The following is a 15,318-nucleotide window of genomic DNA, read 5'->3' as shown; positions in this document are numbered from 1 at the left end:
AATTTCAGTGTTAAATTATAAATATATGTCGAAATAAGTCATGTTAACACAAACAATGCGTGAAGTTTAACTTATTTTTACAACAAAAAATACCTTTTTGGTTACCTTCTTTTCGACTTGTTAGTTCTATGAGTTATATTTTTATCAGGGCAACGAATGACATTTGTCATGTGAGGAATGAAAGAGGCCACAAGACGTCACACCGCCTCAGGAAGTCGGAAGATATGACCTCAGATAAGTCGTCTCACAAGTCGACGAGTGCATATGATACTCATAAAAGTGCAAAGTTGGGAAAGCGTGGTTTGTTTTCCCCCCAGGGCAACCTCGGGTGGAGCCAGACTCGTCAGTCAGCGAGAAACCATTTCCTCCTCCTCAATGGCATCTGACTCCGCCCTCCGATTGTGTGGCAATGCTTTGTACATGAACTTTATTCCCCCTTTGTTGAGTGAGCGCTTTCGTTAAATTTGAATAGAAAGAGGTCGGGTTACACATCTGCAGTTGCACAGAATAATGCGGATCCAATCACTTAGCAGAGGTGGGGAGGTACGCAACAGCCTTTCATATGTTACTACAGTTAAACGGCGGCCATCTGAGGGGATGTTTACACAACCCCCACCTCACAGAAAAAGGACCACTTGGAAAAGATTGAAACAATATGCATTCACACAGACCTACAAGTCCTCTAATGTGCATAGCAGGCCAGTAGTTGATGTCCCACTAAGTGCATGTCCTTTTGTGTCTGATCAAACCAGTCTTTTGAATTCCATTCATCAGAGTACAGTATATGAAAGGGTTTAGATTTTGACGTATGGAAATACTCCAGGTGCACACTAGGAAATAGAAACACAATGAGAAAGTGCTTTGCCTCACAGTCGAGAAGTTCCGTTTCAAATTTTGCATGTGTTTGCGTTGGTTTTCTTCAGGTTCATTGAAAATTCATGTATACTTATCTACATATCCCTGTGATAGGTTGGCAACCAGTCAAGTGTGTACCCTGCCTCTCGACCAAAGTTGAGATAGGCCCCAGCTAGCTCGCAACCCTCTATAGGGTTCTTCACACGGCACTTGGTTTTTGTAGTAGCCCCTGCTGGGCGGGGCGCTGGACGGTTCGAGGACAACGGCAGCCTCGTGAAAGCACATCCGTAGCTTGTTGCCTATTCCGACTGGTTTGGACAAAGAGTAGCTACCATAGACTGCCCTGGCTTTACTATCTGAAGGAGGATATATCGATCTGCTGTATTTTGTTTGAAGCTAACATTTCACTTGTTAAAAACGCTAAAATCACATGTTTCCTCTACATCCAGCCAGCAGGACAAGAACTCTAGATTGATATTGCAATGTCGGCTATGCTCATGCATTCACACAAGTTGAATTCTATTTTAAGCATTGCACATATTCATATTTAATAAATAAACGTTGACACCACTAAGAATAGATTTGATCGTTGTTATGACACGACCGGTGTCAAATGTCCCTTCTTCAGTTGTAGATTGTGGTCAATGGGTTTATTCCATACCCATCCAAAGTCAATTCTAAAAATACTTTTTTAAATGTTACTTACATCAGTGTGTAGAAACTCTTTAACAGAAATGAATGGATGGATGGAAGATTTGCTTCACCATGTTTACGTTGAAATCCGAGAGTCACTAATTGATCCAAGTCTTCAGATGATACAGCCTAACTGGGCTTATATTAAATCAGAAGCATGTTGTGATCTCTTTGTTCTGGTCCGAACCCAAGCTGCAGCATTCTGAAGGAGCTTTAGCTGTTCGATGCTCTTTTGAGGGAGTCCATTGAGAACACTGTTACAATAATCAAGTCTACTGGAGATAAAATAATGGAAAAGCTTCTCCTGGTCTGCTGAGAGCATGCAAGCATCTTCAGTGTGGATATTTTTTAGTGGTGATTGATTTGATATTATTACTGAAAGTCAGGTCTGAGTCTATCTGCACCCCAAGATTTTGGACTTGGTTTTTGGTTTCTCCGTGTGTTTTCTCTCAGCAATTCCCTTTTCTTTACTGCAAACAATTACCACTTTTGTTTCAGTTTAGTTGAAGGAAATGTTGGTTAAATGAAGTGTTAATTTGCTCTAGACGGTAACACAGTATGGTAATTGAACTGCTGTCGTTTGGGTACATCGATAAATATAGCTGTGTGTCATCTGCTTAACCATGATAGCCAACATTAGCATTTTGAAGCATTTGACCCAAAGGTAACATATGCAGAGTGACCAGAAGGGGTCCAAGGACTGACACTTGAGGAACTCCATATGTCATGGCCATTCTATCAGATTCCAAATTTCCAATGGTCACACAGTAACTCCTTTCCTCCAAGTAGGACCTGAACCATTTCATGACTCTTCATCCCACCTATTGATCCAACAGTTTTGTTGTCGTACAAGTGAACATGTGTAACCGTTTTCCAAAGGTAGCCTCCAAAATCTTGTCATGTAAATGAACTGGCCAAATAACAGTCGTCATTGGTTTTCAGTCGATAATAGTCTCGTGTCAACAACCTCCATCTCAACCAGTGTGACGACTATGCTGAACAAGCCTGTTACGCACAGCAGTTCCAATGAACCCACAAAGTCAGCTCACCAAGATAAGACACGCCCATCTCAATTTAACCTTTGGAACTTTGCCTTGTTTTTCCTTTTTAGTCATTTTACACACTCATGTTTACTCCATCCATCATTGGCACACTTGCCGTCGTTACCAGCAAGTACAAACAAGCTCAGCTTGTATCACCCTGGGCTTATCGAGCTCCTTCAAGGGCTCTGAACTTTCCCACAGCGCTCCCTTCGCTCCCTGACCATCCCCTCGGGTCCCAACTGTTGCATCAAGGCTTCTTATTTATTCCATGGGCTTCGCACAGGGCGACAATAACAGTACATACTCTTTGTTTGCGCTGGTGAATTAACCACACACCATGTGCTGGAATAACGACTACACGTATGACAACATGTGCCTCTGTCTGTGCAGCTCGACCGGTTTGTCATAAACAAGCCTACAGCATGAGCTGATGCGACCTTAGCGCAGAGGCAAACATGACTCAACCCTTTTGAGTGCAGTCATTGAAATACTTTTCTTGGAATTTAAACATGTCTGGGCTTGATTCTAATTGCAGTACAGCACAGGATTTTTGTGAAATGTCATGTATGCAAAATGTGATTATAATCAGGATTATTTACTGTGCAGAATGGAAATACACAATAAATGTATTATTTATTTATAATTGCATGTAAGTACAATACCGTGTTATAAAATTGGATTTTCCAAATTTAAATTCTCAGATTAAGGACCTCAAATATTTTAAAAATGCTACAAAAAGATCCTTCAGTATTTGAGCAAACCTCACTATAGATCCGTCTTTCTCCTTCTCCACACCAACAAATGTTAACATATGTGGTTAATCACCCGCTACATGTTTGTCAGACAGCTTAACGAGCTCAGTTGCAGTGTTCTTTTATTCCACGGCTCACTCGTGTTGTGTGTGTGTGTGAGAAAAAAAATCTAAATTTCTCCAAACTATTTCATTTTTCCTAATTTTTCTGTGCATTGCTCACAACAAGAGTGAGATTAAGTACATTGTTTGAGTATCGATTTATTAATAAGCCATGGCTTTGTTTTGCTACCTCCACCCCCCAAAATACTGCAGTTTGAACTTATCAAGAATGTTTTTCAAATCAGACGCACGCAGATGTGCTTGTCATTCCAACATTTTCCATCTCAGCAAGCTATTTCCTAAAACGAGCCTCTGAAGTGGTGGAAAGAGTGTGTGCCCAGATGCCCAGACAGTGTGGTTAAGGGGCTTTTATCACACAGACAGGGCAGGGGCGGGGGACAAACACTCATCTGCCGCCCTCCCATCTTTCACATCCGATGTGTGTGCGGGGGTAGGAAGCCGACTGTGACAGGCAACGCTACCCAGCCGCTCAAGACACCCACCAGGCTCGCAAAACCGCAGGCAGATAATGAATGGCACACCGTGATGACAACTTGCACTTTTATGGAAAGGGGAGGAAGGACATCTCTGGCACAGACACTCGCTGTGCGCCATGATGAAACCACCTCCATAAAACAGACAATCACAGAGAGGGCACTCATGTGTATGGGAGTTATGAGCAGGTCCAAAAAAGGCATGTTTCCAAGTGTCTGATTGAAACCTCACGAGTCACTTTCATCTTGTAGCCACAGGCTTACGATTTATTGGACCAATGCTTTTTATGAATGAAATATGTCTCTGTTTCAATGATTTAATCAGTTAGGGGTTGGCCTAGACCAGGTACTCGAATACAAATCTCAAATGCCCACAAAAAAAGTGATCTTCCAATGAGTCAAAGTTCCATTTATTGAGGTTGGTTCAGCCTCGCGTTGAGTTAAATCAACACAAATTGAAATAAAATGTCATTTCCATTTTGACATGAATGTAAATAAACGAGAGCGGCACAGTGATCGACTGGTTAGCCTCATGGTGCAGAGGTGCAGGTTTTGATTCAGGCTCCGGCCTTCCTGTGTGGAGTTTGCATCTTCTCCCCATGCCTGCGTGGGTTTTCTCCAGGTACTTCCCTCTCATATTCTATAAACACGCATGACAGGTTAATGGAACACTCTAAATTGTCCCTAGGTGTGAGCACGAGTTGTTATGGTTGTTGTGTGCCATGTGATTGGCTGGCAAACAGTACACGGTGTACCCCGCTTACTGCATGAAGACAGCTGGGATAGGCTCCAGCACGCCCACAGCCCTCGTGAGGATAAACAGATTAGAAAATGGATGGATGAAAAAAAATGGTTAAATAAAACAAAAGGATAACCCCTGTCATGAATTGAAAACAAATACAGGTATATGGAATGGGTTAAGAACAGTATTCTTCTTAAAAATAACATCAAAGAACCAGAAGAAAGAAGGAAAATGTCTTGTCTTATCATTCAGTGGCTTCACATTCTGAGTGTGTGCCGATTTTCCCGGTCCATGTTTTTCCAGGCAATGAACTGAGAACGAGCCATTACCATCCTTCAGCTGGCAAAGAGTCAAAATGCAAAATCAAAAGTGAAATTTAAAAACTTCGCTCACTGCAGTTATTTCAGTGACCCAGCAACATGCTGTGTAGTGGAGTTTTTCACCGCTGTTCTTCGTTAAGCTAAGTGGGCTCGTCTTCGCTTCACTGTGTCGTCCTCAACGCTCTTGAGGCCACAGTCACAGGAAGGACCGTAATAAATTCATTGAATCAAATAGGTGGGGTTTTCTCCTTCACTCCATTTCATGGAATAAAATTCCTCTCGGTACCTGGAGTTTGTTTTTTAGAGTGGAAAAAATAACCAATTACAGATTGTAAAAAAACAAAAAAAAAAAACAATATAGGACAAAAAAGAACAATAATCATGTGTAGTCTTACTTTGTGCAAATGATAGCTATTCTTTCCAAAGGCAGCACATAGCATAAAACAAAGCACTTCCTTCATTATGCTCTTATTCTGAAAGACAAAGCACACCAACCTCAGGGAGCGGCGGGCTTGCCAACGACTTGGCGACCAATGCACGGAAACCTTGACCGGTTAACATCATAGACAATGCTCAAATAACACAATCTGGTGCAACAGGTAATGGCTGATTCTAAAAAGGCACTTGCACGATACTTGTGCGTCTCTACTCACTATTCTATTGACGCACACGGCCGAATGTAGAACGCGGTATATTCCACCAAATGAGTCGCACCCTCTGCAGGTATGTTGCTCCACAGTCAGCATGACGTCACTGCCTGTAGACAAGCCACATCAACTCAACTGCTCCAACAGCAAATAAATAAGTGGACAGCAAAGTAACAAAATTCTGAAGGCACATCAATTGCAGTGATCAGAGCTATTTCCCCAACCGATTTCCCCAAACTCCGGGGCCTTTTCAACAGACTTTCCATGTATTGTTGGCATGTAGACATGTCCTGGAATACACGTGCAGACCCATCCAAAATACAAATTAAAAGAATAACAGTTCGTAGGGCACAACTAAGCAGCAAGTGGGCCGGATGTGGCCTAGTGAACTTGAATTCTTCACCATTCCATGACTTTTCCATGCTTGTGAAGTCCTTTGAGACTCTTTTGTGATTAAGGGATATATAAATAAACTTGACTTGACTTCCAGAGTTCAGTTTCCTGTCCCTCTGTGCACAAAGCAAGGTCCTTAAAGGCATGCTGGGATGAGTCAGGCGTGGAGGAACTTGACCTCAATTGGCATGAAACACCGTTGCAGTGAATTACAACAGAGAATGTCAGTAACATCGGTCAGCTCTGATGTCACAAATTTTTGTTTGTTTTTTACTATATGAAAGATAAAATATCAAAAACACAAGTGCAAGCATGAATCAAATACCCATTTTCTAAAGATCGTGTGCTATGGCATATCTATATTTTTTTTAAAAACTTGGTTTCCCCCGTTTTTATGTGCATATCTTGCATTCTATACCACCTGTTTGTCATTTGCAACAGTCGTGTGCTGCTCTTAAGCATGCCCCGAAAACTCAAACAGCACAGACAATAAGTATTTTATTGATATACCACTAAGTTACGTCGTGACAGTAACTTGAAGTCAGCAAACAGTAGTTTAGTTTCCCTCTGAATCTGTTCATTCACAAAAGATAAATAATTTTTTAAAAACTTTTAGATTATTAATTTGACCGTAAATTAAGTAAACAAATGATGGCAGCCCCATAATCTCATTTTCTTGTTCGAGACATACTCATTGCTATCGAGGAACGGTTTACACATCAGCTCTTTCCCCTCATTTGCTTTCATCTTCTCCCAACCCTGAAATACCCTCCAAATAAAAATGTCATAAATATGCATGTCCACGCATATTTTTATGTTTTATTTACCAGGTGTTTATGCAACTGTTTGCTTAAGCAAATGAATACGTGTAATGAGGCTCACACAAATCACGAGGGCCCTCTAGCTGATAACACTAAAGGACAGTGAGAATGTCAAGACATGAGAAAAAAAAAAACAGACCGACACAAATGGCTGTGAATAAATGCAAAGCTCGGCACAAGGAAAGTGAGCAAATCATGTTAGTTACCTCACCAATGATGTCAGGCACGTATTCGAGTGACTGCTTGGCGGATCAAAAATAGAGAGGAGCTCTGGTAATAAATAAGCCTGTAATGAAAAAGTTTTATTTTGGCTCAGAGGAAGAGGGTTACATAAAGCATGAAATGCTCCAGGTTCCTTTTTTTTTTTTTTTTTACTTTTTCATTCGAGTAGAAAACAAATCAATAGTTTTTTTTGGGAGTCAATTTCAAAATAACTGTTGGAGATTACAGGGATGTTGTTTGCCAAGTAAGAACAAAAGGGCTACTGTATTTTGCTCCACGGGTGCTCTATTGTGACAGGAAAACCTCAACACTAAAATTGTCTTTTTAAGGCTGGTGGCAAATGTGACGTTATTTGTTGTGAGAGCCGACGTGAAGCAGCCAGTAGTGGATTGAACAACAAGAAGTCAGCGGGAAGGGAAGGGGCGTTCACATCTTCTATTTGTGACTGAAAATATTCGGGGGGTTTCCGCAAGACGGGAAATGATGCCGTTGGTTCACAAAGAAAGCAAGCTTCCAGAAGGCAACAGAAAGCCTTCCTGTACCTGCTTACCAAGAGCGCATGTGCACTCTACCCACAAAGTATGAAGATGGATATGAGCGGAACATTCATTTAGACCCCCCCCCCCCCCCCCCCATCTGAGGACTTGTAAAATGTACCCAGTGGCCCGCCTCCTGACTAGGCTAGCAGATTAAAGGGGATGTATTGCCGCCTTGTTTTTTTTCTAAATGGATACACATGTGGCACATCTGTGTCCAAGCCTGACTCATTATTCGCTTTTTTTTAAATTTATTTTTTAATGTTCCATTCTCTGCAGCCATGGCAACAACTGCGTGGTTGGCAGCGGGCTTTTGAAGGCAGTGGAAAAAGAGAGAGAGAGAGTGAGAGCGAACCTTGGGAGGGAGCATAAAGGGAGTGCTGGGGAAGGAGGGCAGGCGGGTAGGGCGAGCAGGCTCTCTCAGTAGTTGGCCTACATCCAGTGTAATCATGCCATGGAGCCCAAATGAGGCCTTTGGCAGCACACCAGGTTTCTGAGAACAAAGATGTGAGCTTCTAATGTTGGCGGTGGGGCCTGCTTGGCATCCTTTGCCATTTCCCAGCAGCCCTTGCCTTGGCAGACTGCCAGGAATCCCCCCCCCCCACCCCTCCACACAGACCCTTCCTTCATCCCTTTTCCACCCACCACCCCACCGCGCCCCACCTCCTGCGGGGACTGCAAAGAGGATCAGAATAAAGAGGGAGACTTGTTTTTCACTCCGTGCCTCTTGCTCCGGCCCAATGACATCACCTCTGCAGCCCCCAGATTCCAATCGACCGGCACATTTTTCCTTCCCTTTTGCAGAGGGAGCCTCCATTTTATTTGAATTCCTCCATTTTATACAGTCAGTCACGTGCAGCAGTGCATTTCCCTGTTTATGACAAGAATCCAAATATAAGAATCTCCCTATTATCGCATGTACATGTCATTTGCCCTGGAAACATTTCAAGGGAGATCAGGCCGGGGAATTTTGGAAACATTCTAACTTCTGTATTTAACATATGAATGAATGAGAATGTACGGTCATTGCTGAAAACAACTCCCAAACTTATGAGCTACGGGTTTACTTTGTTCCGTTACAATGATCGTAATTCAAAATACTCAGATCTCAAATGATCTTTCCCTTCTGAAATAAAAAAAAAAGAAACAAAGAAACACGAAAAACTGATAATGTGTTTTGCAATAACATAAATACCACTTAATTCTATTGTACTTAATGAAACACATACAGTCATGAAATAATTTTATAGAATGCAAAAAAATGAAACACAATTTGGCACATTTTTCACTTCAATTCAATGGACTTGGTGCAACGCATTCTGGTGGGTGTGTCTCGGCCACCTGGGGGCAGTGTAATACAGACATAGAGACACATGAAGAAGAGTTTTACAACGACCCAGACAGCTGCAGTAATACTAGTCATTTTTCGCAAAGCATAATTAATATTTGCTTGTATGGTTATATTTTTTGTCGCGTCGTGTTGCACCACTGGTTTTGTTCAAATATCTGCTGCTTGAAACCGATGCTGTTCATAAGCCTGTCTAGTTGTTTTGCCTTGTTTATTAGCGTTTGGCTAAACAGACATTAATAAGACAAAACCATGTGGTTGTTTTGAATACACACATATTTCTCTTTGTTTTATGCTTAGTCTGACAGTAAAGTTCAACTGGGACTGGCAATAAACAATTGAAAGCTCTTTTTTCAAAGGATTATACATCAATTGCTATTTATTGGGAAGTGAGCTGAGGTCATTGCCACCATATGTCACTCATATGCCAAATCGTTGCTTGCTAATCCAGAACAAAAAAAAATCACAATTCAGATCACTCATATTTTAAGGCATTGGGCATTTGACAGCAATGATAGTGGAAAATGGCTCACACAATTTTTTTTTAATATTTACATTCTTCAAGCAGGATCACTCTGAAATGACATTCAAGACTACTGCTACCCGCAGCTAACTTGCAATTTGGACACTTTCCAACTTCCCAAAACTTTGCAGCCCTAAACAGGATCATGCTGATTTGGCAGATATGCTTTATTGTTGTCCTGTAACGGGCTCCAAAATCTATCGCAGCTCTCATCGCTTCAAATCTGGGACTCAAACAGAACAGGGTGTGAGTGGGAGGAATCACAGATCAATAGTAATACACAATAATATGAGACATCTGAACAAGAGATCTCGTGTTGTTCAAGCGCCCCCCATCCCCCCCCCTCCCCCCTTCACTAATATGGCCTCGCACTGTCCCGTTCTAACCTCCTTTTATGTATGTGTAACATTTCATAGTTTGGTGCTCGCCTCAGCAGCTAAACAGGTTATATAACACAAGGCTGGTGGGGGGGGGGGGGGGGGGGGGCAAAGCAAAACAAATGAAAAAAAGAAAACACCGAAAACATTTTGTGTGCTCCACTTTTATGGCAGAAAACTTCAGAGAGAATCTAAAATGATTTTCTCCCATGCATAAAAGATTGCCGTTCTAATATTCAACAGACTGGGGAAGTGCAAGAGTACAAAAATAATGTCATCTCATCAGGCGTGCGATGTTGTCACATGCCGGGTATTCCCCGGTCGTCACTCTCATTGGCGGTTTCATGTCTCACCTTCCATACCGCTGAAAAGCGACATTCTGCAGCCACCCCATCTGCTTGAGCGGCTCCACCGAAAGTAGACAGCCGCCGGGCGGGTCACACGCTGGTGATTTTTACTGTATACACGCTGCATATCACCACTCCAGCCATCTGTGCATGTCTGGCTTCCTCATTGTCGCCTTTCTATATTCCATTTCTGCTCTCGCTTTACAGCCACTGCGGCATTTTTCAACTTATTTATTTTACACAAATGGCTCTTTCAAATACGGACGGAATCATATCGTTTGAGATTTAATAGAATCCCGGCATGTGGCGGTCTTGTGTAACAATGTGTGGCTATTTGCTTGCACAAACGTTTGCTGCAGCGGAACCGAAGGTCTCAAAGCATTAGGCAACTGTTTCCCACCCATCTTCAAGGAAGATTTGTTTATTTATCTGCTCCCCCCTCCTCTCGTAGCAGTCATTTCCTAACTGTGTCATAAAGCGCAACAACACTTCCTTGTGTTGTTCGCCCAGCAAGGACTCGAATTTGAGAGAATGCAAGGATGAGGAAACGTTGTTTCAACTGGAGTTTACCATCTGAAATAACTCACCCATGGGAGGGACTAAAACTGTGCACGGCCTCAAAGGCGTGTTCATTCATATGTTGGCCTCTTTACAAATCCAGTCATCTAAGATCATATAGTAAGAGCATAATTATAGTGCAACATAGCTTCTTGATTTGGTTGGTGGAGAGCCTTTGAAGGAAGCCAGCGTGCATGATTCACGGCTCCAGGCTGCCGGCCAAATGGCCTCACGTCCCATACATGGGTGAGGCGGATGAGGGTACGTGACTAAACATCTTGCTTCCTTTTTTCCAACGTCACATGGACTTGCACAAACACATCCTGCTTTGTGTCTGCAGGTTTCAGACGCATTGCCTCACCCAAAGCCCGAGGCGAAAAACTGCAATGAGTTGGAATGAGCCCAGATGAGAGGGAGGAATCTCAACTACTGAGACACTCCTCCTCTTTAAACCTGTACTTTTACTTCAGGGGATTTTGGCACGGTTGCTGTATACGACGACATGTCTCTGATGTTTTTTTTTTCCCCTTCCACTGAGTAAAACCACAAACTAACAGTGCAGTGAATCACCTAGCTTGGTCGCAGTGACCAATATTCAGATATTCTTTTGAAAGCACACGTGAGAACCGTTGATTCATAATAATCCCGAGTGAGTACTTGTTTTGAAATGTGGGCGCATGGCACCGTGCGCCATTCTCGGAGTGTGGTGCAATACAACGTTATTAAGAAGATTATCATTTTTTACTTTATTCTAATGTAAAGCAGAGCGGGCGGTGCTGTTGTACTGGATCACATTAGTGTTTTTAAGGCGGTGAGTGTGTATTAAACCGCATTGGAGTTAACAACAGTGTCTGGAAATCCCCACCTCGTGACACAAGAGCTTCCTGGCTAATGGCTAATGGAGGCCCCTTCCCCCTTCTCTTATCTCCGCATGGACGGAGCAGAAACTGTGAGCACATGTTGGCCATATGCATGCCAGAAAGCTAGAATTTTGTTTTGGTTACGTGTGTCACAATTACTTACTGATGCACGGGGAAATCATCGTTCTTTTTTCTGGGCTTTACCCACCTCATTCACTGCACAGCAGCAAGTAGTAGTGGCAGCAGCACATGGTGGCGTAGAGGCGCTTCGCATGAAGAAGAAAAAAAAAAAAAAACAAGCTTCAACTCAGCCCAGAAGCGGATAAAGCTCTGAAAATAGGACAAAGCAGCAGTCAACTGGAGGAGCCGGAGAGCCGCTCTGCTGTGTGTATGTGTGAGTGTTATTTTCCATTCCTTGCCGCTCTGCTGCTAGGCTGCAGCCACATTTTTTCTATAATTTTGCAGACATGCTGGAAAATGAGGGACCTGCTCATACATATATAATAACACCGTGTTTGTAAATAATATTTGTTTTGTTGTATCGTGAAATTATTTGGAGAAAAAAAACACACGCACACACAAAAAGGGGGCAGGGTGAGTGGCGAAAAGCTGCAGTAAAGCGTGGGGGAGTGGGGGGCGCGCGTGAAGGGGTTCTGTCGAAGAAATCAAGTCAATAGAAGTGGAAGCGGGCGTGGTGACGTCACTGGTCCACATTGAGCCAGTAGTACATTGAGTCAGCGGCGCTAGATAGACGAGCGCCCGACTAAAGTACACACCGACATGAACTTCTTCCTGTGAAACTCCACCGTCGTCACTCGCTCAGCCGGGAAAGGACCACTTTTCGGCTCCTTTTTGGCCACGCGGAACTTGCTTTTTACCCGCTTTCGAAAGGGGTGGGAAAAAGAGAAAGAGGAGAGGAAGAAGCTCATTTTGGGTTCGTTTTCCGGGGGTCGACGACGAGCGCCATGTCGTCCGCGGCGGTCGCTGCTTCTTCCAGGAGGCAGTCGTGTTATTTGTGCGACCTGCCCCGCATGCCCTGGGCCATGATTTGGGATTTTACCGAACCCGTGTGCAGGGGATGTGTCAACTACGAGGGAGCGGACCGCATCGAGTTTGTGATCGAGACGGCCCGCCAGCTTAAGCGAGCTCACGGCTTCCAGGAGGGCAGGTCTCCCGGGCCCGTGAAGTCGCAGCTTTCCGGGAAGGAGATCCAGGCGATCAACCACGCCGCTGCGGCGGGGGACCCCGGCTCGCGGCCGCCGCAGCCGCTGGATCGCTACCCGCTCTCCTCCGAGCGCCCCCCCAGGCTGGGCTCCGAGTACCAGTCTGGACGGCAGGCGAACGGCATCCCCGTCCCAAATGGATTTCCTAAGCCCGATGAGCCGCCGGAGCTGAACCGCCAGAGTCCCAACCCGCGTAGGAATAGCGCGGTGCCCCCGAATCTTGTGCCTTTGGTGAACGGGAGCATGCCACCCGTGCACGCCGTCAATGGCAGACCGGGCCAGATGGGGCTTTCCTCCGCCCTGGCGGCCGGTAGTACCGCCGAGATGGGCAAGAGACCCTCCTCGGTCTCCAGCAGCGAGCACGAGCGCGACAGCAAGGACAAGCACCGACCGGACAGTCTTACGCCGGAGATCTCGGAGGGCCACAAAGGCAGAGCAGAGCCTGACTGGATGGGCAAGGGAAAGACGGTGCGGGACCTGATGGCTCTGCACACGTTCGACAGCCGCTTCAAGAAGGACCATGCGGCCATGCAACAAAGGGTCATGGGCTATGACGGCAGCGCCTCGGCTTCCAAGTCAGGTAGGCAGCAGCAACTCGTTTTTTTCTTTTCTTTTTTTTTTTTCAAACCAGAAAACAATACCGTGTTTTGTTTTTACTGGGTCACCCCTCGCTATACACATACAGAGGTAAATGTGTTTTGTGTTTTATTTATTTATTTATTTATTTGCAGCCGGTGGCGCATACATGTTCTCCACTTTGTCTGCGTGTCCTTGTCCGAGCCCAGCAACTCATCCACACTGTCTTTTTAACCCTTCCCCACCTCCAGACAGAGGAAAACACCCCCGCAGCATGAAGAGAAAAGCGTCACCTGAACCGGAGGGCGAGGGCACGGCCGCCAAGCTCAATGGAGAAGCGCAGCAGTGGTTACCTCCGCCTTCCGACGGACTCAAAATGCCACCGGTACCCCCTCCGAGCTTCGCCTCGCCCCCTTCCACGATATCCCCCCACTCCCGCACCACCCCGCCGGAGGCAGTTCAGAACGGCCAGTCCCCCATGGCCGCTCTTATCATGGCCGCAGACAATGCGGGTGGGAACAGCTCCCCGAAAGACGCCAACCAGGTCCACTCCACCACCCGTCGGAACAGCAGCAGTCCCCTGTCGCCATCCTCCATGAGTCAGAGGAGGCTGGCGCAGAGAGATGCATCAGGTGCGGGTACTCCCCACGTGCCAGGCATGGACCAAGTGCACCCCCAAAGCATTCCGGACTCCTCGGTGCCGGGCAGCATACCCCTATGCTGCACGCTGTGCCACGAGCGTTTAGAGGACACCCACTTTGTTCAGTGCCCGTCTGTGCCCTCTCACAAGTTTTGCTTCCCCTGCTCGAGGGAGAGCATAAAGCAGCAAGGCGCCACGGGTGAAGTGTACTGTCCAAGCGGGGAAAAGTGTCCCCTGGTGGGCTCCAACGTACCGTGGGCTTTCATGCAGGGGGAAATCGCCACCATCCTGGCAGGAGACGTCAAAGTAAAAAAGGAGAGGGACCCTTGATTTGCTTCCAATCAGAAAAAAAAAATGAGTATAAATATATAAATATTACATACATACATACATACCATTCAAACAAACTAACAGACTTGTACATATTGGACCCAAGGGAAGAGTATACTTCGTAAACATGGTTGTATAATTTTTGATTTTTGAATACATTGTGTTTCTATATTTTTGAAGATAAAGGTATGTACTCATTATAATGGACTACGTTCCTCTTTGTTGATGTTTAACAAAATTCTCGATGTACTTCTAGGTCTGGTGGCAGTTCCTGTTTAACGTAGAATGTGACTAATGCTACTCTACGAGCACTTGGCAAAACTGAAATGCTTTTAGCTGTACTTGTATGCACTTGTTTAAAAATTGCCAAATACAATTTCTTGATCTTGTACGAACCGATTGTCTGAGCTTGCTTCATTCGAGTGGTTCAGGGGCGTTGGGTTGCGGACGTGCGCGGAAGGCAGGGCTCCTTTCTGCTTGTTGTGACGCCTCGGGAGGACGTAAGTAGGCTAGCAGCCTGCACAAAGGCACCCTGTCTCTGTGCGCATGACTCGTGAAAAATAAAAGCGTGCTTGGTAATAACAGGCGCATTGCCCCTCAACCTCCTCAAATTGCTTCCATTCGTGCTGTACTGTGACTGACTGCTGCCTACTGAAATATGTGCCAGGTCATGTTCAGTCAGATGGAATCTGTTGAGTCAGTTATGTGGGAACGCGCGCCATTATCGGCGCCGTGATGATGTGGCAATGGAAGTTATGGCATGAATCACTCTGAATTGCATCCGTGTCCATCACATGAGTTGCAGCTTGTACGCAAATTGCGCCGAACATTACAAGCCTCTTTTGTTTTGTTCTGATCACAAGCGGCCAATAAAAACATCAGTGCAAGACCGCAAGCATGATTCGGGTGCATTCGTA

General features: G+C 44.9%; 1 protein-coding gene and 1 long non-coding RNA gene across 2 annotated transcripts; one reads left to right on the top strand and one right to left on the bottom strand.

The window, feature by feature from the left end:
• Positions 1–4,173: 4,173 nt before the first annotated feature.
• Positions 4,174–6,216, bottom strand: LOC147199324 (uncharacterized). The gene is made up of 2 exons (XR_015102016.1): positions 5,496–6,216; positions 4,174–5,286 (listed from the first exon to the last, which is right to left on the bottom strand). It is a non-coding gene; the product is annotated as an uncharacterized LOC147199324 (long non-coding RNA).
• Positions 6,217–11,168: 4,952 nt separating this feature from the next.
• On the top strand, positions 11,169–14,796 carry irf2bp2a (interferon regulatory factor 2 binding protein 2a). The gene is made up of 2 exons (XM_086121777.1): positions 11,169–13,435; positions 13,683–14,796. Exons 1-2 carry the CDS (start codon positions 12,598–12,600, stop codon positions 14,399–14,401), a joined length of 1,557 nt encoding a protein of 518 aa, XP_085977903.1. The 5' UTR covers positions 11,169–12,597; the 3' UTR covers positions 14,402–14,796.
• The last annotated feature ends 522 nt before the right edge of the window (positions 14,797–15,318 follow it).

The sequence above is a fragment of the Hippocampus guttulatus genome, chromosome 10, assembly GCF_054856545.1.
Source record: "Hippocampus guttulatus isolate MCC_2025c chromosome 10, RoL_Hgut_1.0, whole genome shotgun sequence".
Lineage (NCBI taxonomy): Eukaryota > Metazoa > Chordata > Actinopteri > Syngnathiformes > Syngnathidae > Hippocampus > Hippocampus guttulatus.
Note: the sequence above shows the minus strand (reverse complement) of the source record. Positions and strands in the feature narration are given on the sequence as shown.